This window comes from Trichosurus vulpecula, chromosome 7 (genome assembly GCF_011100635.1).
Source record: "Trichosurus vulpecula isolate mTriVul1 chromosome 7, mTriVul1.pri, whole genome shotgun sequence".
NCBI lineage: Eukaryota > Metazoa > Chordata > Mammalia > Diprotodontia > Phalangeridae > Trichosurus > Trichosurus vulpecula.
This window is the reverse complement of record NC_050579.1, coordinates 270300818-270324834: the sequence shown is the minus strand read 5'-3', so window position 1 is coordinate 270324834 and position 24017 is coordinate 270300818. Positions and strand designations below refer to the sequence as shown.

Below are 24017 nucleotides of genomic sequence, written 5' to 3'. Positions count from 1 at the left end.
GGTTCCCACTAACATCAGATACCTGCACCCCTCAATAGCGTGCACGTTTGAAAAACAGGCACAGAGCGGAAGGACCCAGGCGAACGGGCTAGCCCGGCTCCAAAGGGGACTCGGCCCAGGAGAGCATAAATCCCGGAGCCTGGGGATCCGGAACGGGACGTGGTAGTGTACGCGAACGTTCCCCCCTCCCCGCACCCCAAACCCCGTGAGCCTCGTGGAAAACCCGAACTGGATTCCATCTGCGCCCCATTCCTTAATAAGAGAGAGGAAGAGAGGCGGCGCGGATTAGCGGGAGGCAGTCCCGGTCCATAACGCTCCTGGCTCGGAAGGGTTGCAAGGACCCTTGTCATTTTCCCTAATTGGACGGGGGTGGGGGTGGGGCGTAAAAACCAGAACTCGGGGCCGGATTCCCCAAAGAGGAAAGGCTTCGGGTCTTGGATGCCTGGCTATCCGATGCGGTGACAGCCCCCCGCCCACCATACACCCAATGTCCGGGCTCTCAGCACACCTCCCCCTCTCGCCTCCCTGTCCTTTACTTCCTTCCCTATTTGACTCCTGCCCTCTGAGCGCGCGGACGCCTGCAAGGAGGAGGGAGGGGGAGGAGGAGCGGAAAGGGGGGGGAGCGGAACAGACAGGGAGGGGACTCGGGGCCCCGGCCTGAGAGCGACGGGAACAGCTGCCCCGAGGCCCGCGCCGCCCCTGCCCCGCCCGGAGCCAGGTCAGAGCCCCAGAGCCCCCCTCTCCGCCCGGACGCTGTCCCCTCCTCTGGCTCGGCCCCCAAACTTTCTCCGCCCTCCTCCCTCCAGATTCCCCACATACCAGCCCCTACACGAGTCCCTGCCCAGCCCGCACCCACCCGAGCCTTCCGCTCCGGTCCCCTACTCCGGCATAGCGCCCGCCGGCACTGCGCCCCCATCCCCGCGGCTCCCCGCATCCAATGAACTCGTCCACCCCGAGCCTGGCTCCGACCTCTCGTCCTCCCTCCCCAGCTCCTCCCTGGTGCTCCCTCCCCCCCTTGACGCCCCCCCTTCTTTGTTTCCTCCCAGGCGGCCCCATGGCTCGACCCCGTTGACTCCCTGAGCCCCTATCTCAGCCATGCTCCCCAGGCCCCTGCGGCTGCTGCTGGACTCGGGAGGGGCCTCCCCTGGGGGAGTCGTGCTGAGCGGCTTTAGGAGCCGGGACCCCGAAGGGGGCGGGGGCCCAGGGGTGGGCGGGGAGGAAGAGGAGGAGGAGGAAGAGGAAGAGGTGAGACTTGGGGGTAGCTGGAGAGCGACGTGCGCACGGTCGAGTGCCCCTTTATGTAGGTTTCTTCTTTCTCCCGTGTCTGCCCCTGGTTCTGCCTCTGTGGCTCCAGCAGGCCCCGGGTCCCCACCTGTCTGCCTGCCTCCCTTCTGCTCCCCCCGTGGGTCCCTCTGTCCCTCTGCCCAGCTGCTGCGGCATCTGTCTCCCTTGTTGTTGTTTGGGGAGGAGGGGTTTGTTTCCACAGTAACCTGATCCTCTGGCTCTGGGATTGGGGAGGAAGCCCTCAGATTCGTGACCCCTCCCCTAAGCCGTAGGGGAAAGCCCGGGGGAAAGGCCGGGGAGCTTCCTCCCCTGGGAGGGGCAGAGCCGAGGCCCGCTGGGGGAGGTGGAGGTGGAGGTGCCGCGTGTCTGGGTGGTGGAGTGTCAGATGCCGGAGTTTCTCTGGGGATTGAAGGTGGTGGCCGGGAGCTGTGTGTGGGGCCTCAGGGCCTGCACTCCTGGGTCCCTGGGCTGGGTTAGACTGCTGTGACCTGCTGGGCTGGTTTTTCGAGATTGGGCGGGGGAGGGGCTGGGGCCACGTGACCCTTGAGTCGTCTCCTCCCCCTCTTCAGCTCCCAACTAACCCCACTTCCCCTTCTCCTTTCTGTCTTAGGATCGGAGCAGCTGCCTTGGGAAGGGGTCCTTGGGGGTTGGGAGGAAGGAGAGACAGAGAATGTGGGGGGATCTCACCGGGGAGGGGACAGGGTCATTCCCCAGACTCAGACACTGCCTCGATTGGGGGGTGGAGGGGAGGAATAGAAGCGAAACTATGTAACTCGGTGTCTGCATTGCTTTCTGTTTCTTTGCCTCTGTCTTGCCACTGTTTTGGGCTTCTGCTCCGGGAGGGAGGGCCCCCCAGGATCTGGGCTTGTGCACCCAGCCTCCCCCTTCACTGCAGCCCCCCCCTCTTCGCCGGGCACTGAGGCGGCTTGGGGGGGGCTGCTTCATTCCCAAGGCAGGGGATGGAAGGTCCGCAACCATTCCCACTCCCCGAACCCGCTGGTACTGCCCCCCTCCTCAGGTGATGGAGCACACTTTGAGAGTGAAACGGGATGACTGGGGAGGGGGAGGCAGCGCGGTCTCTAGGGGAGAGATGAGTCGGTGCTCGCTGTCCCCCCCACCCCCACTCCTTCCCTTTCCAGGCCCCAGTGTCTGTCTGGGACGAAGATGAGGATGACGCCACCTTCACTGTCACAAGTCGTCAATATCGGCCTCTCGATCCCTTGGTGAGTGGGGAGACCCTCCTGTCTGACTTGTCCTGTGCCTCTGCTCCGTATTCTCCCACAATCTAACTTCCTAAAAAGAGCGGCCAAGCTGGAGCCAAGAGACCTTCGTTCTAGTCTCTGCTCTGCCGCCGATTCTCTTCTTCTGAGCAACAAACGCTCTCTTCGAGTTTCACTTTCTTTCTTCGTACCCCCCCCCCCCCATCTGACCCTCCCAAGGCACCTGGTGGCTCTTCTGCCGACCCCACAAGATATCCTAGAGTTCCTCAGAGACCACGTGCTAGTTTGAATCTATCAGTTGTGAGTTGGGGGGGGGCGGGGCGGAGTGGAGTAGGTGAAGAGTCAGTGACCCCTTCCCCTCTTCTGCAGGCTCCTCTGCCCCCACCTCGCTCTACCCGCCGACTTCGGGCTGGGACTCTATCTGCTCTGGTCAGACATCTGCTGGACACCCGGACGTCGGGGTCTGACGTGACCTTCCTGCCGACCTTTTTGGCCACTCACAGGGCATTCACCTCCACTCCCACCGTACTTGGATTGTTGGCTGACAGGTCAGGGGGGATGGGAGATTGGAGTGTCTGAGGAGTCGCCTGGCCAGAGAAGTCAGACGCCACAGGGTGTTTAGGTAGGATGGGCAGATGGACTTCTCTCTCTTCTTTCCAGACTGGAGGCTCTAGAGTCCAGTCCCAGTGGTGATTTGGAGAGGACAAGAGGGTGAGTGACCCCTGAACCTTTGACCTCATGATCCCACTCCACCCTAGCTATGGCTTGACCCCAGCTTGATTTCTTACACCAGGCTGATACCCTCCCCCCCCCCAGGTTAGCCATCTCTGTTCTGTCAACTTGGCTGACCTCTCACCCTGAGGATTTTGGCTCTGAGGTCAGGGGTCAGCTTGACCGGCTTGAGAGATTCCTGCTACGGACAGGGGATGCAGCAGGGGGGGTTGTTGGGGGGGACATCGTTGATCTCATCCGAGACCTCCGATCCCGGGTGGCCCTCCCAGCCCCTGACCCTCCTAAGCCCCTGGCCCCCCCTGGCGATCCCCCTGCTGACCCCACGGATGTCCTGGTGTTCCTCGCTGACCACTTGGCCGAGCAGCTGACCCTGCTGGATGCGGTGAGACCCTGACCTCCGACCTCTCCCATCCTCCCCTGAATGACCCCTCACTAAATTGTCCTTTACTCCTGATCCTTCCCTTGCTTCTGATCCTTCCTCCCATAACAATCCTTTGCCCTGTCTTTGATTTTTCCTACTGAACCCTGTCTACATCCGTATAAACTCCATGACAACTGATTCATTGGCCGTCTGAGGTCTCCAAACCCAAGATTACTGGAACACTGACCCTCACCTCTCCATGTTCCCTTCTCTTTGACTGTCCCCCAACCATAACCTTTGACCTCTCAATCTCTGCCCCACCAGGAGCTGTTCCTCTCCTTGGTCCCTTCTCAGTGCCTGGGGGCAATATGGGGCCACAGGGACCGACCTGGTCACTCCCACCTCTGCCCTTCTGTCAGAGCAACAGTTACTCAGTTCAACAAGGTGGCTGGAGCTGTGGTCAGCTCTGTCTTGGGAGCTACAGCTTCTGGAGAGGGACTTGAGGAGGTGAACATCCGGCCTCTCCGACCCCCCCAGAGGGCAAGGCTTCTGGAGAAATGGATCCGGGTGGCAGAGGTGAGAGGAACTGTAGGGAATGCTGTTGACACCCAGAGTGTGAGCATAGAGCAAGAAGAGATCAGAGGCAAAAACCCAGGGTGATGGAGATAAGGTTTCCTGGCCTGAGGAATTGGAGCCAAGAATTCTGTAGTCTGGACACAAGATAAAATGACCAACTTCCTTCCCACCAGGAGTGCCGTCTTCTCCGGAATTTCTCATCCGTTTATGCTGTCGTGTCTGCCCTTCAGTCCAGTCCTGTCCACAGGCTCCGGTTGGCCTGGGGAGAGATAACCAGGTATTTGTGGGGAATGGATGCAGGGGTAGATTCTTCATCTGGATTCATGAAAGTTGGGTATGCCCCTCTGAGGAAGAGGAGGTGGTTGTAAGGCGTGGATCCTGAGGATTTTAGGAGGATTAAAGATAAAGGGTTCTCAGGGGCTCTCCCCTTCTCTTAACCAGGGACAGCCTCCGCCTCTTCTCCAGCCTCTGTCACATTTTCTCAGAGGAAGACAATTATTCCCAGAGCCGGGAGCTTTTACTGCAGGTAATTCCCTTATCTCTTCTTTCCTTTACTGTTCCTTCCTGACCCCTCAAATGCCAGTCCCCAAATCCCATCCTCCAGTTCCCTCCCTCATTCCTCCCAACCTATTTTGTTCTTCCAGGAGGTGAAGGTGACTCCCCCACAGGAGCCAAATACCAAGAAGCCTATAAGAAATGTGCCTCCTCAGGGTGGGGTGAGTGCCTGGGAGAATAAGGAGGTCAAGGTGGTTGATAGGGAGGGCACCCAAATGGAGACAGATGGAGAAACCCAGTTCGATGTTGTAGAAGGGACGCTGAACTGGGAGTCCCACAGTTCCAACACCCACAATGCTCATTTTTAAAATGATACATAATAACACTAAGAGGCAGTAGAGAGCTGGCCTTGAGCCAGAAAAGCTTGGGGTCAGTGCCAGCTCCTGACACATACTGGGCAAGTCACTTAACCTCAGCCTTCAAGGCAACTCTTTGAGGTGTAGAGAAGAGGCCGGCCTGCACTGGTAGAGGGACCTCCCTCATCTGGGAGGGAATTCCTTATGCCACTGAAATCACAAATCCAGTCCCTGCCCCATCCCTGTCGGTGCTCTCTGCCTTAGGGTTGTGAGGAATATGTTTCCTAAATTGTAAAGCACTAGAAACATGACTTCATCATCATTATAATGAAAGCACAAAGTGATGGTGGGGGCAAATGTTCTACCCCAAGAGGGCAACCCAGGTGACTGGGAAGGTAGCTAAATTGTGGTTCCTGCCTCCTGCCTTCAGGGTGTGGTCCCATACCTTGGCACCTTCTTGAAAGATCTTGTGATGCTGGATGCAGCCTCCAGGGATGAGCTGGAGGTCAGTGTTCCTGGCTGGAGTGGGGGGAGGGTAGTACCTCTGTGGTGACAAACTGGTCAGAGTGGCTTTTGTTTCTTTATGTGTGTTTGGAGGTGGGGCAGGAATTAAGTTTTAGGAAACTAGGATAAGGTTTTCATTTTTCCACCTTCCTCCCTTTTTCCCCCACCAGAATGGCTACATCAACTTTGACAAGAGGAGGAAGGTAATGAGGAGCGGGGCTGGATGTCTAGGCTCCCCGGGGAAGGGATGAGGATGTTGGCCTCGGGTTCCCTCAGTCTCAGTAGTCCCTCATTCTTGCGGTACCTCCTACAGGAATTCTCTGTCCTGTCTGAGCTTAGACGTCTTCAGGATGAATGTCGAGGTTATGACCTCCGCCCTGACCCTGATGTCCAGCAGTGGCTTCAGGGGCTCCAGCCCTTGACAGAGGCTCAAAGGTGACTGCCTTGGTTAATGGAGGCTTGGGAAAGAGAAGAGAGCCAGAGACTGGGATATTTAACATTGGGAGGTGTTTGGGGTAGCAGGCTCTGACCTTTCTCCTTTGAACCTCCACCAGTCACCGTGTGTCTTGTGAAGTAGAGCCACCCGGAGTCAGTGATCCCCCTGCTCCCCGGACACTTCGGCCCACGCTGGTCATCTCTCACTGGACAGAGTGAGAGGAGGGTGAAAAGGATAGGAGTTGGGGGAGGCTGTTTATATGGAATCGCAAGAGTGGCCTCTAGAAGGGGTTGGTAGGGGACTCTCAAGTTTTTCTCTCTAACCTCTCCAGCTCTTTCCCACAGTGTACTGGGATCCGTCGGTGGTCCCACTCCCCTTGTCTCCTGGGATCAGCCTGCTCTGAGGGAGGATACCACAAGTGCCTCTCCTGCCCCCTTGCTCAGTCGACTCGCCCAGGTGAGACCCTGATCCTAGACCTTGGTACTGTCCTTCCCTCTGTGTGTCTTCCCCACTCTTCTTCCATTGACTTTTTTATGTCTTATCTGTCCCCAGCACATGAAATGGCCATCTGTTTCCTCTCTGGACTCTGCCCTGGATGGGGCTCCTTCCTCCCACACTCCTGCTGATCCTGGTTTCCTCTCCCCAACAGCCCACTCTCCCAGGCCCCCCCGAGGTCACCGCCGCTCTGCCTCCTGTGGCTCCCCTCTTAGCAGTGGAGCAGGGGAGGGCACTTCCATTGGGACAGGGTCTGGGAATGGGCGGGGAAGTGGACCAGGGGCCTCTGACTGTCGCATCATCCGTGTGCAGATGGAGCTCGGAGAGGATGGCAGTGTCTACAAGAGCATACTGGTGAGGGGAACCTGGACGCTAATAGAGGGTTGAAGAGAAATATGGAATGAGGTTGACTCTGGTTGATTCTGTCTGCCGTCTTAGATTTTTTGCAGCAATTTTTACATTAGGTGTAATCTTTTATTGTGTTGGCCGTTGAATATCAGCAGTCACCTGGGACATTGGGTAGCTCTTATTGAATGATCGGAACTCTGAAAGGTTAGGGGGCTGTTGGGGATCAGAGCATTCCTTGTATCTCCGAGATGCGCTGTGAGCAGTCCCTTGGAGATCACTGGCCCATTTCAGATCATGGTCACCATGTTGGATTTTCCTCTACACATGAGTGTCTTGGGTATGGATGTTCATGTTAGATTCGGGCACTAGTGGCCCAACTAGTCTGGTTCTTTGATTGCCCCCAGGTGACAAGCCAGGACAAGGCTCCAAGTGTTATCAGTTGTGTCCTGAAAAAAAATAACCGGGATCCAGCAATGGCTGCCGAGTACGAGTTGGTGCAGCTGCTGCCAGGCGATCGAGGTCAGAGGTCACAGAGGGAGGGTTAAAAGACAAGGAGTCTTGTGGAGAGAAGGGCTCAGTCATTGGGAACCTCAGTGATTCGGAATAATTCATTCTGCTTTTACATTTTGACTCGGATCTTATGTCTATCTTCTGATGACCATTCCAGAACTGACCATTCCAGCATCAGCTAATGTCTTCTACGCCATGGATGGTGCCTCTCGCGATTTCCTGTTGAGGCATCGGCGGCGAGCCCCTTCAGCGCCTCCAGGGATCTCCAGTGGACCTGCTACCCCTGCAAATCCTCCCAATGAGGGAGGAGGAGGATCCTTCCCCAGGATCAAGGCCACAGGACGAAAAATTGCTCGGGCGCTGTTCTGAGGAAACTGTGTTTTACACAAGCCATGGGAACTATGTTGTTGGATATTAGCCATCTTGAATGGTGGTAACCACATTGGATTGGGACAGTCATCTTGTATGGTTGGTAAGAAAGGAGCAGCACTAGGTTTTTACCATGCAGCTATACAGGTTGGACAGTCACTTTGGATTTCTGTGGCTATTTTGGCAGGACAGGGACAGGTCACATTTCTCAGGGCTCCTACCTTCTGCCTTATTTATGCCACACTGTCACCCCTGACTCTTTTCTGCTTGTCACACCCAGAATGCAAAGGGCCAGGGAAAGGCTTGAAAGGGGCATAGCCTAGAGGCTCTGAGTACCAGGAATGGGTGGAGGGAGGGGAGAGAAAGAAGGAAGGTCTTACAGGGGCCCCCTTTCTCTCTATGACCCCCCCACCCCCCAGCCAGGGACTCCTGTGCTGTGACAACACTAAAATAATAAATACACTACATGACCCCAATTCATCCTGACTTCCAAAATCTGTGTGTATACCTTAGATGCTCATGGGCCCAAGCCCAGGTTCATGCCAGCTACCATTTCCATGGAAGGGTTTCAAGTGAGAGGGTTTAGGAGTAATGTTCTAATTTTCCCAAGAACTCATGTTCAGCCCACCAGCTCCACAAATGCCATCATTTAAAAAGCTTTCCTATAGTTAAAGTCTCATCCCTCAACTCAGGCCCCAAGTGTGTTGTCCTTACCTACAGTCATCCAACTTGGATCTCTATCACACACCCAAAACTCATACTGAGCACCAAATAGCTCTCCTAACTGCAAATATGAAAAAGCAAGTTTTAAGAACAAGCTAATGAGAAAATATACAACTAACGGAACTTGTAAAGCCAAAAAGCGGAAACTCAACTCAGATTTCTGAATAGCACTTTACTGAGGATGTTTGGACGCAACAGTGCACGCACCCTTGTTAGTGTACACTTAAAATGGTCTTGTGTATGTACATGACCTTTTAGTTCAAGGGTAGGCAGCAGAAAGTAGAGTTAGAATCAGAGGACCACTGAAAACTCGTTTTACCCCTCTAGGAATGTTAAAATGGACTAGATAACTACCAATTCTCTACCTATACCTATTCCAAAATTAGATTTTTACGAAAATCTTGTGTGGTAAGGTTAGGTAGAACACTAACCTTTTGGGGTTAAGAGCACGGAATACAATCATAGCTTCACCATGGTGACTGTTGTACAACATAAGACATTTCTTGTGTTTGTGGTCAAAAAATCTATCCGCCTCTTCAGGCTATATTTTAAATGCCTTTTTCTCTCCCATATAGGGGCTTCATACTTCTATATTAATGTAATGTTTGATTATACTAGCTAGACTAACAGATTGGAGAGTTGGGAGTATGGGTGAAAGTTTGCAACTTCAGCTTCTAACCAGACTTAGGATCCCCATCCACTAGGAAAGAAATGAGGTTATATGGAAGGAACTAAGGTAGAACTATGGTTGGTACAAAGATTGGGGAGGGGGGAAAAAGGAAGGCAGGAGAATGGACGAAAATAATGTAACGGGGTGGTTAGAAAACAAGACGGGTCAGGTGTTTTCACATTTTATTTGCCACAGTGCAGGTAACCCACAGTCTTTCCCTCCTTCATTCTCTCCCCAACCAGGGAGGTCAAGCCTTTCCCATAGACCCTGCCTTGGCAGCCTGGGCACGCTGGAACTCCTGCTGCAACTGAGCCAGGGCCTCACGTTGTTTTTCAGATTGTTTCTCCAGGTCTCGGAGCTGAGATTCGTATCGTTTACTAAAGGGAAACGGGGAAAACACAAAAAAGACAATCATGCCAGCTGCTTCACAAGTTTGTCGGGGGGAGGGAGGGAAAGGGCTTAGCCAACTGTCCAGCAGATTAGTAAGCTAACGAGGAATTAATGCGACTCGTTACCGGGGACAGATGGAATTAAAGGGGAACAAGAAAAGAAGAAACAAGAGGCTGAAGCGCACGTAAAGATGAAACGCAACGAAAATCACATTGAGGTAGGATAGACTCGATGCCAACGCCGGGCGTGAAGGGAGGAGAACACTTACATCTCTGCTGTGATATAGTCCAGTCTCTTGCCCACAGTAGCTCGGGCCTCCCCCAGTTCCTGTTTGACCAACACTGGGCCCAGCAGCTTAAACACCACGTTGGATCCATCCAACAGCGCTAGCTCCTGGGGATGGAGAGAAACAGCTGGAGACCCAGAACGCCTGAGGCGCCCCGCGGCTCCCTGGCACCTCCCAGCCGGGCCTCTCACCTCCTTCACGATGTTGTTTTCTGTCAGCTGTGCCTCCAGCTTCTGCCGACTCGACATAGACTTACTCAAGTCTGGGGTGGGAAGAAATGGGGAAGAAGCCAAGAAAGTAAAACGGAAAAGAAACGGGACAACCTGAAGCCCCCCCAGCCCCAACAAATCAAAGAGCGGTATGGTGGGTGGGGTCAAGCGCAGATGAAGCAGCCCTTCACCCAAACCCAAAGCTCTCACTGCCCGCCCCTAGAGCGCCACGGGCGGGGAAGGGAGGGCGGACGGGGAGAGGACATGGCCAGCGCGACACCCCAAGGCGGTGACAACAGCCGGCACGTGGACCCTGGCTGGGTGGCGTCACTTTGGGAGCTTCTCTGACGGCTGGCGGAGAAGCGCCGAGTCCGGGCCCCTCCTCACTCACCCTTCTGGAGCTGCTGGTACTTCTCCAGTTCCCCCTGAAGCTTTTTCTGAATCACCTCCGCCATGGCGTGGAGAAGGGCCTGGGGATCGCGGCCGGTAGGCGTGGGAGAACGTCACTCCACAACCGGCAGCCTGGCACTGCCCTCTCCACAGCCCCGTGCCTCCTCCGGCCCGCCTCGGCCCCCACACGCGCCCCTAACCCTCCAGAGCCGAAGAAAGGTCCCGAGCCACACACAGCGCTCCCGCACCTTCTCCTATCACGGCTCCCGAACCCGGAAGTAGATAGGGGATGCTGGGAAAACAAGAGGCACATGGCAAGTGACGTGCGGAAAAAGGACAGCCCGGGCACGGGGCACGCCGGGAAATGTAGTCCGGTCATCCGAGCACCGAGGCCGGGCCGCCCGAAAGCCCGGTCCCTCGAACGGATTCGGCGGCGGAACACGAGCCTCCAGAAAAGACGAGGCGGCGCTGTTGCCGATTCTCGAAGCCCTCCCTGGCTCGCCAGCTTCATCCCTCAAGGCGATTACTCATCTTTTACCGGCAGGTCGCGGTCCCCCGCCGGTGTCCGACGTCGCCGCCTGTTTGATACAACTTTACCTAACGTGACTTCCGCAGGACGACTGTCTAGGATTGGTGGCTAGCCTTCAGGCTCCGCCCACTCCAACTAAGACTTCCGGTATCTGTCTTTGGCTGATCGTGGGGCTGTGGAGCGGCGTTCGCACGTGGGTCTTGAAGGAGTTTGGGGGGCCGGGGCGCATGGAAGCGGCTCCGAAGCCGGGCAGCGGGGCCCGGGTCAAGGCTCAGGGCAAGAAGCAGGTACTGCGTGCTCAGGGTGCCCCCTATCCCGGCGGGGTAAGCGGGAGGGACCATGGACGACCATCTTGTTTCTGAGGGGCGTCCCTCCTTATTAGTGCGAATCAGGAATTCTTAATTTTATTTGCGTCGTGCACTCCTCCGGCAGACTGCTCCTGAAGCCTATAGGCCGCTTCTTAGAAAAATGCTTTTAAAGGCGTAAAATATTCATAACCCAGCTGGCAAAATATTAAAAATCAGATGGGTGCTTCTTTCTGAACGCAATACACACTAATACAGTACGTTTAAAATATAAGCCAGCTGAAGATGATTTTGTTTTTTAAAGATACGTGGAGGCTGTTACTGCTGAGCTTGAGTAAGAGGCGTTAAATTACTGGCTTGTCTTTGACAAGGCAACAAGCTGTCCGTTTGGATATCCGTGTTCATTTTGGCTTTTTGTTTTGACGGTTACAAGTGTTGAGAATCCATAATCACAAATTTATGTCGTTGCAAATGGAATTAAAGTCTCTTTTGCTTGTATTATAAGGGGAAGATTACCTAATCGCAAGTAATGCTAGAATTCATTTTTTGGTACAGTTTTTAAGTGGCTTTTTTTTTTTGGCTAATTCTGTATAGATATCAGTAGTTCACCTTTTGTAAGCGAAGTGTAAGACATGCAACATATTTGCATAGCAAGGAAGCAAAATAGGACAGGTTTTACAATTTTATCCAAAATTTTAGCTCTTTTAAGTCTTCAATGTCCAGGAGTCACGTCCTGACTGGACATGATTTGGTTGTGGGGTGAGAAAGAGTCTGGGGCCTGGTCTGGCCAGGTCCAGCATGCATCTTGTTTGTTCCCCGCTCATCTCCACCTCATTTTTCCAGAAGCCTCGACGCTACTGGGAAGGGGAAATTGATGGAGCCAATCCCCTCCCATCTGACCCTGCACCTACCAGGGGGACCAAGAGGAAGAGGGAAGATCAGCCCCAGCCTAAGGGTGCCAAGGTATCTAAGAGGTCTAAGCAGATACAGGCACTCAAGTCAAAGCAGAACCAGAAGCATCTAAAGGCAAAGCAGAATCAGAAGGATCTGAAGTCAAAGCAGAACCTGAAGCATCTGAGGTTAAAGAAGGATCTGAGGCCAACTCATAAACAGGAGCTGAGACCAAGTCAGACCTTGTCTGGGGTAAGATCCAGGTTGGGAAGCAGGGAGCCATGGTCCCTGGGTCAGTGGGTGAAACTGGGAGAATCTCACCAGCCCTTAACTGGTCTTCCTCTCATGCCCTTGTCACTTTCTGAGATATTTTGATGTGAATTTTGTGGTTGGAGGGGAAAGAGCAGGATCTGTTTGGAGGATTAAGGCAGCAGGGCAAGATGAGAGTAAGCAAAGGGGCTGGAGAGGAATAATTAGTAATTAGTCTAAATTTCTGCCTCAATAGCTCTTCACCCTGGAAAGTTATCTAGATCTTGGGTTGCAAAGTACTCTGTAAATGTGAGTCATTGTAATTAAAGCATGAGGGAGGGTAGAAGGGAGACCATCCTGGATGCAAAACTTCATCTCATCACCTCTAGGCTCAAGATCCATTCCCAGGACCAGCCCCGGTCTCAGAGAATGCTGTGAATAAGTTCCGAAGAGGCAGTTCTAAATTGGTGAAGGTAAGAGGGCACATTGAGGAGGAGCAGTTGAGGGAGGGCCTTAATGTCCATCAGTGATTGAGAAAGAATACCTGAAGCTGACAGTCTTTCATCTCTGACCCATGACCTTTCATTTTCCCATTCGTCATTGTTGATTCACTGTCCTCTTAGTGGCCATCACAGTCATTGAGAAGGAAGACTTAGGGTTCTCAGTCTCTGATCTATAACCTATGACCTTTGATTCATCATTTTCTCAGAAGCATCCCCTCAAGTTGGTGACTGAGCACAAGCTTAAGGCAGCTGCCGATGAAGAGGAGGAAACAAGTGTCCGTGCAGCCCGGGCCGGACTCTTGCTGTCTGAGGAGCCTGGGTAAGCGAGCTGCCCTTGCTTAGCAGCTTCTCCTTCCACAGACCCTGGGATCTAACTGGGGTGGTGGTGGTTGTCCCCCTGTCTCCCCCGCCCATCCCCTTCTCACATCCAAAATTCTCAGTTCTGCTCAATTGTCCTAGTGAACTTTTCAATGAGCCCTCCTCCTTCACAGATTCCTGGAGGGAGAGGATGGGGAAGACACAGCTACAATCCGCCAGTCTGACATTGTAGAGGCTGTAGACATTGCGAGTGCAGCTAAGGTGAGGTTGAAGGATGGGAAGGAACTGATGGTGACGATGTGGAGAAGACAGTCATGTGGAGAAGACAGTCGTATCATGATGAGTTATGTGATTAGGATTGGGTGGGAGGATTTCCTGGCTTGGCTGACCTGACCTCCTCAGAGTCTCCGTACTTAGCACAGTGCTTGGCATATGGTAGGGTTAGGTGTGATATATATACTTACTCCCTTTCCCTTCTCTTCCTAATGCAGCATTTTGACCTGAACTTGTACCAGTTTGGACCCTACAGGATCAATTACTCACAGACTGGAAGGTGAGGGACTTTGTCCAGTTCGCATGGTGAACCTTTCTTATGATGTTCTTTTCCAGCATATTGCTTGGCACGTAGTAATGCCTAACAAATATTTATTGATTGGTTGATTTTCTCATCCAAGGGTAGTGAGGTGTCTTTGGCAGTATAATTCCCTCTATGCATGCATTTTTGTGACCCAGTATCTGTGTCCTCCCATTCCTGCTCGGGGAGGAGGGGAACAGATAATATTATAAGCTCTAAGGACTAGGGGGCCTAACACGGGGACATCCATTTCTCTTCTACCAGATACCTTGCCCTGGGTGGCCGGAGAGGTCATGTGGCCACATTTGACTGGATAACGAAGAAATTAATGTGTGAAATCAATGTCATGGAAGCAGTGAGGGACATACGGTCAGTGGGATAAGGGGCCATCATTGAGCGGGTGAGGCTCAGTGACCTTACAGGGGTCTGAGGGAGGTTGGGTGCCTGGCCCATCTTGAGACCGTTTTGTGGTATGGTCTGTGATTCCTGATTCCAGGTTCCTGCACTCTGAGACGTTGTTTGCGGTTGCTCAGAAACGCTGGCTCCACGTCTATGACAATCAAGGGATTGAGCTTCACTGTGTCCGAAGGTGTGACCGTGTCACTCGACTTGAGTTCCTGCCCTTCCACTTCCTGTTGGCCACAGCTGTGAGTGCTGGTCATACTCAGGAACTAGGAGAAATTGATTAACCTTGGGCAATGACTTCTCCATCTGTGGAGCAGGAGATGTTTGGCAGAGGGTCTGGGAAAGGGTGTGGATCGGTGTTAGGATGATGGGGATGGGAGGAGGCTTTGGTTTTAACCCTGTCCCATTTTCTCCACCTCCCAGTCAGAGACAGGGTTCCTTACCTACCTGGATGTGTCTGTTGGCAAGATTGTAGCATCCCTGATGGCTCGGGCTGGGCGCCTGGATGTTATGGCCCAGAATCCGCACAATGCAGTCATTCATCTTGGCCACAGCAACGGTTAGTAAATGTTACATTCCGACCCTTTGCTGCTTTATGGCCTCCCTGGCTCTTTTCCTTGGCCATTCCATAGGCCTAACGTTCAAAGCTGGGAACACACCTTAGATATCATGTAGTTCAGCCTCCTCATTTTACAGATGAGCAATTTGAGAACTCGAGAGGCTAAGTGATTTTCTGGAGGTCACACAGGTAGTAAGCAGCAGAATCAGGATTCAGAACCCACATCCTCTGACGTATCCAGGGGTCTTTTTACTACACCCTTTTGCTTTTCTCTTAGATCACACATTGTGGCCCCTAATATTTCCCTTTTTCTTCCTATGACCACTTTAACCTCAGTCTCCAGGCATCATCACCCCTCCTGTGCCCTTATCTGACCCCTTTAGGTCTCTCCCCTGTGAAGTTCTGGCCTCTGTTGCTTCTGACTCCTGACTTCCTGACCCGCAGGCACTGTGTCCCTCTGGTGTCCAGCCATGAAAGAGCCACTGGTTAAGATCCTCTGTCACCGTGGTGGAGTCCGGGCCGTGGCAGTGGATTCCTCTGGCACGTGAGTCACTTGGTGTTAGGGCTCAGGTGTCTGAGACTTGGGCTTGAGGTTGAATAGGGCTAGGGATAAAGGGGGAAGATGGGTTATCTGTTATTTTAAAGGTGAATTATCATTCCTAGATGATTCTTTTTGTACTTCCTGGAGGGCACTGCTTTGGTTATATGTGATGGGCATGAGGAAAGATCATTGTCTTTCCATTATGGTAATGGGCTTTTTCCATCCCCTAATGGTGAGGGTCCCCTCAAGGGCCAGTCCTGGTCCTTCTGTTCTTTGTGTGTTTTTCTCAACTCTTAGGTTTAGGTTGGGCCTGCACAAGTTGTGTCCCACGGCACACCTAAGAATTTCCTCTACATGCAAAGGATGTTTTCCTCTACATTTCTCAAGGGCTGCCCGACATCCTTTGGTGGTCACAATGTGTGCAGGCCTGTAGTAGGAGCTTACTAAAGGCTTACTGATTGATCCACTTAAAAATGTTTTTATCGTCCTTTAAAAATTTTTCGAGTTGATACTGTTTTTATATCGCCTACGTTTCCTATTGTATTCTTCCCATTTCTCCTTGTGGAGGATGTTCTCTTAAAACAAAAAACGAAGGAGAGAAAACAAAGCCTAACGTGATCTGTAGTGCCCTCTGCCTCCAAAGAGGTGAAGGAGAAGTAACTGATGTCAGTTTTCAGTTATTTTGTTGCTTTTCTCATTTAAACTGTACTCACCGTGTATACTGCCTTTCTGGTTCTGCCTTAGAGCCTCTGAGCCTCCCTTGTCCAGATTGCTCACCTCCATCCTTTTGGTAGGTGCAGCGATCCTCCATCACGTTCATGTACCATCACTCTTATAACCATTTCCCAGCCACTGGGTGTCTATTTAGTTTTCGGTTGTTCGTTACTACAAAAGGCGCCGCCGTACATAGTTCAGTAATCTTTATTATTGGCCTAGTGTGGGGTCTTTAGGTCAGGGAGCTGTGGACAATTTAGTCACTTTCTTTGCGCGGCTTCACACTGCAGCTGTGCCAGGTCCCAGCCCCAACGCTAGCGCTGTCATGTGCCTGTCTTCCACAGTCCCTCCAACACTGACTAGGCCCTTTTTTGTGAAGTTTCAGGCAGTGAGGTAGAATCTCGGGATTTTGATCTTCATTTCTCTTCCTGCTAATGATTTGGGGCATTCTGTTATATTTGTTAACAGTTTAGAATCCTTTTAGGGATGACCATTACATTAGAGAATGGCTTTTGGTGGTGTATTTTGTTAGTTGTGTCGATGTTTTGGATATCAGGCTTTTATCAGAGATACTTTAATACAAATATTTTTCTCTTTTTTTGGCCATTTTACTTTCCCTGTCTCAAGTGTCTCCCCACTCCAATCCATCCTCCATTCAGCCACTGAAGTGATTTTCTTAAAGCGTACGTCCAGTCATGTCACCTCCCCACTTAATAAACTCTACTCGCTCCCTCTTGCCTCCAGGATCTGTTTGGCATTCGTATCCCTTTATAACCTAGCCCCCTCTTACCTTTCTAGCCTTCTTACACCTTATTCCCTGACATTTAATTCTTTAATCCAGTGACAATTGTTCCATGAACAAGACACTCCATCCCTGGGCTCTAGGCGTTTTAAAACAAGAAGCCTCACACCAACGTGGGCATTTGTTTCTCTGGATTCGGCATATTTGTTAGGAGGTTTTTTGTTTTTTAGTGTTCATTTGGGGGAAAGGTACAGTGGGAGGTAGGGATTGACATGTGCTTATTAAAGCAAGTTTTAAAGAAATCTTTATGTGTATCTTACCTCCTTAAATGCATCCTAGCACTTGTTCTTCAGTTAAAAAAAGAGAAAAGCAGAATACTGGAGGACAGTTTTTAGAGATTGCCAAGGCATATTTGTAAGCTGCAGGGATCAACTGGAGGTAAGAGTGGGGATGATGTGGGGGCAGCCTGATGGAGAAGACAAGAGAAGATGAGATCAAGTACCGGTGGATGGGTTAGCCTTGGTGAGAAGGGTCACAGAGAATGGGAGCTAGGGGTTTTAACAGATAGAGAAGAGAGGACCTCATGGTGAATGGCCTCTGTTGTCTGAGGAAAGTATTAAGTGAAGTCTTTGCTAGAGGGGAGGAAGAGAGCAGAGATGGCATGGGAAGCTTTAGGGGGAATAAAAGATTTTTTTTAAAATTTAACTTATTTATTTAACATATTTAGTTTTCAGCATTGGTTTTCACAAGAGTTTGAATTACAAATTTTCTCCCCATTTCTACCCTCCTCCCCCACTCCAAGATAGCGTATATTCTGGTTGCCTTGTTCCCCAGTCAGCCCTCCCTTCTGTCACCCCACTCCCTTCCCATCCCCTTTTCCCTTCCTCTCTTGTAGGGCAAGATAAATTTCTACTCCTCATTGCCTGTGTATCTGGAATAAAAGATCTGGGACAGCCATAGTGGGGAGAGAGATAGAGAGTCAGCTGCTGGACCAGCCGAGATCAGATAACAGATTAATGGCAGATCCGTTCAGCTTGCTGGTATGACTTCCTCCATCTCTGTTCAGCTCCAGCTGAGGCGGAGCTTAGGAGAATACTGGGAACATGAAGCCCATGTTGTCAGGTGGAAGAGTGATGTTCTGTATTGAATTTGCAGAGCTAGGAGCCAAAATTGGGTAGAAGTTACAGAGAGCACATTTAGCCTTGATACTGGGAAATGTTTCCTAACAGTGAGTTCTGTCCTTCCAAAGTGGAATGAGCTAGCCTGCGAGGGAGGGAGATTGCCCTCATTCCAAGTCTTTAGCCAGAGACTGGATGACCACTTAGCTGGTATGTAAGAGTGGGGATTCCTTTTGGGCCCTAGGTGGCTATGAGGTTCCAACTCTAAAATTCTGTGACTTTTAAGGTCCTAGATTAATATTTGGCTCCCTCACAATTACTCAAATTTTAAAACCCTAGCAAAACCAATCAACACATCTAAAAAATGTGGAAATATATGCAGTGCTCCAGTCCCTACTCAACTTCTGCAAAGCAGTTGGGGAAAGTGTCTTCTCCTATCTCTACCTAGGGGCTATGCTTGTTCTTTGTAAATGTTTAAAAATTCAGTTTTATTTTTGAAAGTCCAAATTCTGTCTCCCTCCTGCCTCTCCTTTTCTCCTACATTGAGAAAAAGAAAAAAACAAAACAAAACCCATTACAAACTAGCACTTTGCAGAATGAAAACAAATGCCCTTGTTAACCATGTCCCCATGCTCCCCCCCCCCCCCCCAAAAGTAAAGAACTTGTCATTCTTCACTCTCAGTCACTCCTCTGTGTGGAGGTGGCTAGCACGCTTTATCCTAAGTCGTCTAGAGTGACAGCTGGCCAGTGTGTGATCGATCAGAATTCCTGGATCTTGGAGAGAAGTTTGTCTTTACGGCGTTGTTAACTTATGCATTGGTCTTGCCTTGCTCTGCATCAGTTCATCCAAATCTTTCGAGGTTTTTCTGGAACAATCCCCATCATTTCTTACAGCACAATAGAATTCAAGCATATTTATATGCCATATATTACCACAGATGCCGTAATTTCTTCAGTCGTTCCCTGTTTGATGGGCATCCCCAATTCTTTGTCACAAAAAAATAAAACAGGTCCGTTGTAAATATTTTTGTACGCACGGGTCCTTTCCCACTTTCGTCTCTTTGAGTGTAGACCTAGGAAGGGTATTTGTGCTTCGTAATTTTGCCACATTCACTTCTGGTTGTTCTGTGGTTGTTTCCACTCACAGCACGTTGTTACAGACATGGTGTGTTTTTTTCTTGGCTCTGCTAACTTCACATTCTCAGTTCATGGAAGTGTTTCTTTCTGTGCTTCTCTGCCTTCATCATATCCCCATTTTCCTACAGCACAGAAGTCCTCTGTTAAATCCGTGCACTATAAACTTAGCTCTTCCCCAGTTGATGGGTATATGCTTTGCACTTTTTCAATCCCACAAAGATATTTTGCTACATATGCTTAATAGTGGGATCTCTGGGTCAAGAGGATTGGATGTTTTAGTCGCTATTTTCGTAATTCCACATTTTTTCCCAATGTGCTTGTATTATTTACAGCTCCACTAACAATGTGTGCCCATCTTTCCACCATCTCCCTCACGCTGACTATTTCCATCTTTTGTCATCTTTGTCAGTTTGCTGGGTGTGAAAGTGAATCTTGAGGGTTGCATTTCTCTTATAATTTATTGATTTGGACCACTGTTTCATAGGATTGTTAATAGTTTCCAGCTCTTTGGAGAACCGCTCTTCCTTCTCCTTTGACCACGTGTGTATTAGGGAAATAGCTTTTGGTTTTACATTCCTGTGAGTTGTCTATAGGTCTTGGATACCAAGCCCTTTTCAGAGAAACTTGATTAAAAGATTTTTTTCCCAGAACTTTCCCTTCTTATCTCAGGTATGTTAATTTTGTTTTTGCAGAAGCATTTTAGTTTTAATCAACATGATCTGTTTTATCTTTTATAATTGCCTTCATCTTTCCTTTGGTTCTGAATACATCTGTCTGTAGCCGTGAAGAGTATATGATCCGCTTCTCCTGTCATTTTTTCTCATGCGCTCTTTAACATTCGTCATGTGTCTATTTTAAATTTATTTTTATTGTGGAGCGTGGTCTCGATGCCGGTCTGAGCCTAATTTCTGCCAGACTGCTGCTTTCAGTCTTCTCAGCAGTTATTATCAGTAGGGTGTTCTTTCCTAAGTGATTTCTGGTTTTAGGTTCACTGAACAGCGGGTGATCGTAACTAACCAGATTTAAATTCTGACTTAAGTACGACCTGGAGTTTTTCATTAACCCTTGAATACTTCACGTTCCTAATAAATTCTTACCTCCTAGTGCATTGCTCAGTCCCTTACTCTCAATAATAATAGCGACTTATGATTCTAGAGTATTTTAGGGACTGTCCTCCCAGTGGTCCCCTGAGGAATATCATGTACTTATTCCGTTTTGCACACCGGATGATTGAGTGCCATGAAAGCTAAGTGTTCAAGGTCACGCACCTTGCAAGTTTTGGAGCCAGGATTCCTACTCAAGTTTTCTCACTCCATAACCATCCTACTACCCTGCCTCTAGACCTGCCCTGGTCTCCCAACCTTTCTTCAGATATTCCCTATCTTTCAAGATTCAGATCCAAGCAGCAGAATCCTATGATACAAAGAAACTTTGGAGTCAGAAGACCTGGTTTCAAATCCTCGCTGACAAGAAAGAGGCTCAGTAGTAGGGAAGTCCTTTCCTTCTCTGAACCTTTGTTTTTTTTCCATATGTAAAATGAGAATGTTGTTCTAGATAATCCCTGAAGATACTTCTAGGTATGAATTCCGTGCTCCCAAGCCTCACTTCCTCCCTGAAGCCTTTTCTTTAGGGTGGTCTCTTCCTATGGTGAGTTTCTAGAATTAAACACTTAGTGATTACTGCAGGCTCACAGCTGTCTTAGACTTCTTTTATGTGCCCTGCAGCAGCCTGGCACAGTTCTGGGCACACGAACGAATGCCCAGTCAATACTGATTGATTCTTCCAGGTACATGGCGACGTCTGGTCTGGACCACCAGGTGAAGATCTTCGACCTTCGGGGAAAGTACCAGCCCCTGACATCTCGGGCTCTGCCCCAGGGAGCCGGCCACTTGGCATTCTCACAGCGAGGACTGTTGGCCGGAGGCATGGGGGATGTGGTGAACATATGGAGGGGACAGGGGCAGGGTAATTTTCCCTCCCTTGACCAGCCGTATCTGACTCATCGTCTCCCCGGCCACGTCCACGGCCTTCAGTTCTGCCCCTTTGAGGATGTGCTGGGGGCAGGCCACAGCAGAGGCTTCACCAGCATCCTGGTTCCTGGTGAGCTGGGGGTGGAGGAGGGCATGACCCGCTTCCTGCTGCTCAGTGAACAGGAGGGATAAGACAAAGGGTGTAGTGTAAGCATCACTAGCATGCTGGTTCCCAGGTTGTTCCCCAATACTAATAGCAGGCAGCGTTGCTGCGGTGCTTCAGAGTTGGCAAAGCTCTTTGCAAATGTTGTTTTGTCCTCACAACAACCTGGGGAGGCAGGCGACGTTATTAACCCCATTTTACAAATGAGGAAACTGAGGAAGGCGGGTTAAATGACTTCCTTAGGATCATCAGACTTTGGACTCAGGTTTTGCTGACCGAGGTGTAGCATTCTATCCAGTGCCACCCAGCTGTTTGCAAATTAGCTTAAGATATGGGAGATTAGAAGAGCAGGGGATAAGAGGGATGGTGTAAACCCCAGCATCCTCCTGGTGCCCAGGGATTTAGGAGAGCAGATGGCCTTGGAGGGCAGTAGAGAAGAATGAATAGGAGGGCACACACTAGGGGTAACAGGGCCTCAGGAGGAGAGAGGGCAGTGGAACCAGGAGAGGGTGTTTCTGGGTTCACTTTCTGCCTCTGAAATGCTTTTCCCCACCTCCTAGGGGCCGGGGAGCCCAATTTTGATGGACTGGAGAGTAACCCCTACAGGAGCCGTAAGCAGCGGCAGGAATGGGAAGTGAAAGCTTTGATGGAGAAGGTGAGTACACAGCTGTGTTCTGGACTTACCTGAGGGGATTGTTGGAGGAAGGAGAAGAGATGTCTGGGTGGGTGGGTGTTTTTAAGATGGGGGTGAGGGTGCAGATACACCTCTCTAAGTGAGGGCAGGTGGGTTCAGGAATGTGTCAGGGTGGGAGGTGGGGAATAAAGATGGGGGGGTGCCCCTTCCATTACAGTCCATGATACTATCTTATGACACCTCCAGATCCCAGCGGAACTGATTGGCCTAGATCCTCGGAATCTGGGTGAAATCGATGTCATCTCTTTGGAGCAGAAGAAGAAGGAACGAATAGAGCGACTGGTGAGAAGATCCTGTATACCCCCTTACCATCTGCACCCCCAATGTAATCAACTCCACACTCTTCTTAGAGGAGCAATTCGATGTGCATAAAATACACTGTATTTGGAGTCAGTAGACTTCAGGCCAAAACTTAGCTCTGTCCCCTAAGATCTGTGTGACCTTGGGGAAGACATTTTCCATCTGTAGACATCAACTACAAAGGTGAGGAACTAAGAGGAAAGAACTAGAAAGTGGGCAGGAAATGCCAAGAGGCGAGTCTGTAGTCTCAGACACCTTCCTTCTCCCACCCCTTCAGAAAAAGAGAAAATGGATGATCCCTGAGCCATCCAGAGCCCCAGCCAAACCAAGGCTTACCTCTTGTCTAAGGCCAAAAATAATGCTGGCTCCCTACAAAGAGGCCTTTCTGGAGAAATGACCTTGTCCCCTCAGGGAATGTCCAGGAAGTAAATTCTATTGTTTTACAAGCCAACCACTTCCTTCCCCAGGGGTTCGACCCTGAGGCTAAGGCTGCCTTCCAGCCAAAGCGGAAAAAGAAGGGCCGGAGCTCAACTGCAAACTTGGTGAAGAGGAAGACTAAGGTTAAAAACCAGGAACACAGGGTAAGAGCAACTGGGGATGTGGAGGGGGAGTGAAGGATGAGCGAAGACAGATGGACATCTCACAAGATGCAGGCTTTCCTATCCACCAAACTACCCCAGCCCAGGACCTCCTTCTGGCCTTTCTCCCATACTTTGCTGTCTTCTGTTTTAGGAGAAGGTCAGACAGAGCCTTCAGCAGCACCAGGAGCAGAAGCACCAGGAGCAACCACAGAAAAAGAAGAAGAAACCAAAACCCCCCCAGCCTGCTGGGCCTCGGCCTTCTGCTCTGGATAGATTTAAACGATGAGGAGAACACGAGTTTCCTGGATCTTAGGACAGATTCGGCCCCTCCTTCCTGCACTCCTGCCCAAAAGGGATTGGACATCTGGGTTACAGGGGTGGGGGATGGATTAAAGAAGAACTTGGGTTTTTATGTGGTATTTTGTATGAGGATGTCCATCTTTGTCATGGAAGCAGCATTGCAGTTGTCTCCAAGTGGGAACATGTTTGTCTCTTAAGCCCAGAGAGAGTACCATCACACCCCCCTTCCCTATGTTTCTCACCAGAAGCTTCCCACTTTTAGAATCACTGACAACTCAGTGGTTCCTAGAGCCCTTCAGTCATAGAACCTGGATTGGAGAAGATGTAAGAGACCAATTTGACAGGCTTTTCACCTATGCCTGAATCAATCTCTTCTAAGAGATTCTCGACAAATGGTTCCATCCACACTGATGCTGTCAAGGTAGTTCATTCTACTGCAGTTTTTCCTTACATTAATCCTAAATCTGCCCTTAACCGCCTAATGGACTAGCTGAACAGTTCTCCATAGACAAGCGTTTGCAACCATTTTTACTCTTTTACAGTCTTGCCATGTATATTGAACGCTCCGGCACCTTTACAGTTTGAACCCAAATCCTGATAAACCCTTCTGTCGAGTTAATGGAGGTCGGTATTACAGTAGAGGAAAACTTTCCTCAGAGCTGTCCAGAAGTGGTGATGGGAGGCGTGGAGCGGTAGTGGCTCCCTGGAGGTCTTTCAGGCAGGGGCTGGATGACCACTTTAGGAATCTTGTAGTGGGACTTTAGTTCGTTCAGACAGTGAGGTTTTTTGTAAGGATTCCCCAGGGCCAGTTCTGAACTAGAGCCCGGTGGACCACTTCGGCTGTAGCACTGAAATGAGGGTTCCGTCCACTTCCTAGCCAGTCCAAGACCCATGTACCCTTGGGTTTACTGTGGACGCTGCTAACAGACCACTCCTAGCAACGTGAAGAACATAGCCCTGTGCACCCCAAGGGAGATCTGGATAGAAAAGTACTTTTAGTACCCTCATGACCTTCCTGAATGGGACCTTTATCACTGTCTTACGTTAAGACATTCAGGATATTTATGGAG

The 24017-nt window shown here is 50.5% G+C and overlaps 3 protein-coding genes across 3 annotated transcripts; 2 read left to right on the top strand and 1 right to left on the bottom strand.

Annotated features, from left to right (window-relative positions):
- Positions 1 to 638: 638 nt before the first annotated feature.
- On the top strand, positions 639 to 8166 carry RGL2 (ral guanine nucleotide dissociation stimulator like 2). The gene is made up of 18 exons (XM_036768987.1): positions 639 to 718; positions 1047 to 1245; positions 2424 to 2507; positions 2874 to 3052; positions 3165 to 3215; positions 3321 to 3618; positions 3922 to 4173; positions 4347 to 4450; positions 4615 to 4699; positions 4818 to 4889; positions 5455 to 5529; positions 5699 to 5731; positions 5842 to 5963; positions 6083 to 6178; positions 6309 to 6420; positions 6517 to 6813; positions 7212 to 7326; positions 7475 to 8166. The coding sequence occupies exons 2-18, from the start codon at positions 1096 to 1098 to the stop codon at positions 7684 to 7686; spliced, it is 2337 nt and encodes a 778-aa protein (XP_036624882.1). The 5' UTR covers positions 639 to 718; positions 1047 to 1095; the 3' UTR covers positions 7687 to 8166.
- A 1078-nt stretch (positions 8167 to 9244) lies between these two features.
- Positions 9245 to 10938, bottom strand: PFDN6 (prefoldin subunit 6). The gene is made up of 4 exons (XM_036767503.1): positions 10356 to 10938; positions 9947 to 10017; positions 9738 to 9862; positions 9245 to 9456 (listed from the first exon to the last, which is right to left on the bottom strand). The coding sequence occupies exons 1-4, from the start codon at positions 10417 to 10419 to the stop codon at positions 9327 to 9329; spliced, it is 390 nt and encodes a 129-aa protein (XP_036623398.1). The 5' UTR covers positions 10420 to 10938; the 3' UTR covers positions 9245 to 9326.
- Positions 10939 to 11032: 94 nt separating this feature from the next.
- Positions 11033 to 23066, top strand: WDR46 (WD repeat domain 46). Its single transcript, XM_036768786.1, has 15 exons — positions 11033 to 11170; positions 12032 to 12331; positions 12718 to 12801; positions 13038 to 13150; positions 13323 to 13410; positions 13641 to 13702; positions 13988 to 14092; positions 14220 to 14370; positions 14552 to 14687; positions 15132 to 15231; positions 20726 to 21039; positions 21633 to 21727; positions 21953 to 22048; positions 22534 to 22647; positions 22799 to 23066. The coding sequence occupies exons 1-15, from the start codon at positions 11111 to 11113 to the stop codon at positions 22931 to 22933; spliced, it is 1953 nt and encodes a 650-aa protein (XP_036624681.1). The 5' UTR covers positions 11033 to 11110; the 3' UTR covers positions 22934 to 23066.
- Positions 23067 to 24017: the final 951 nt, after the last annotated feature.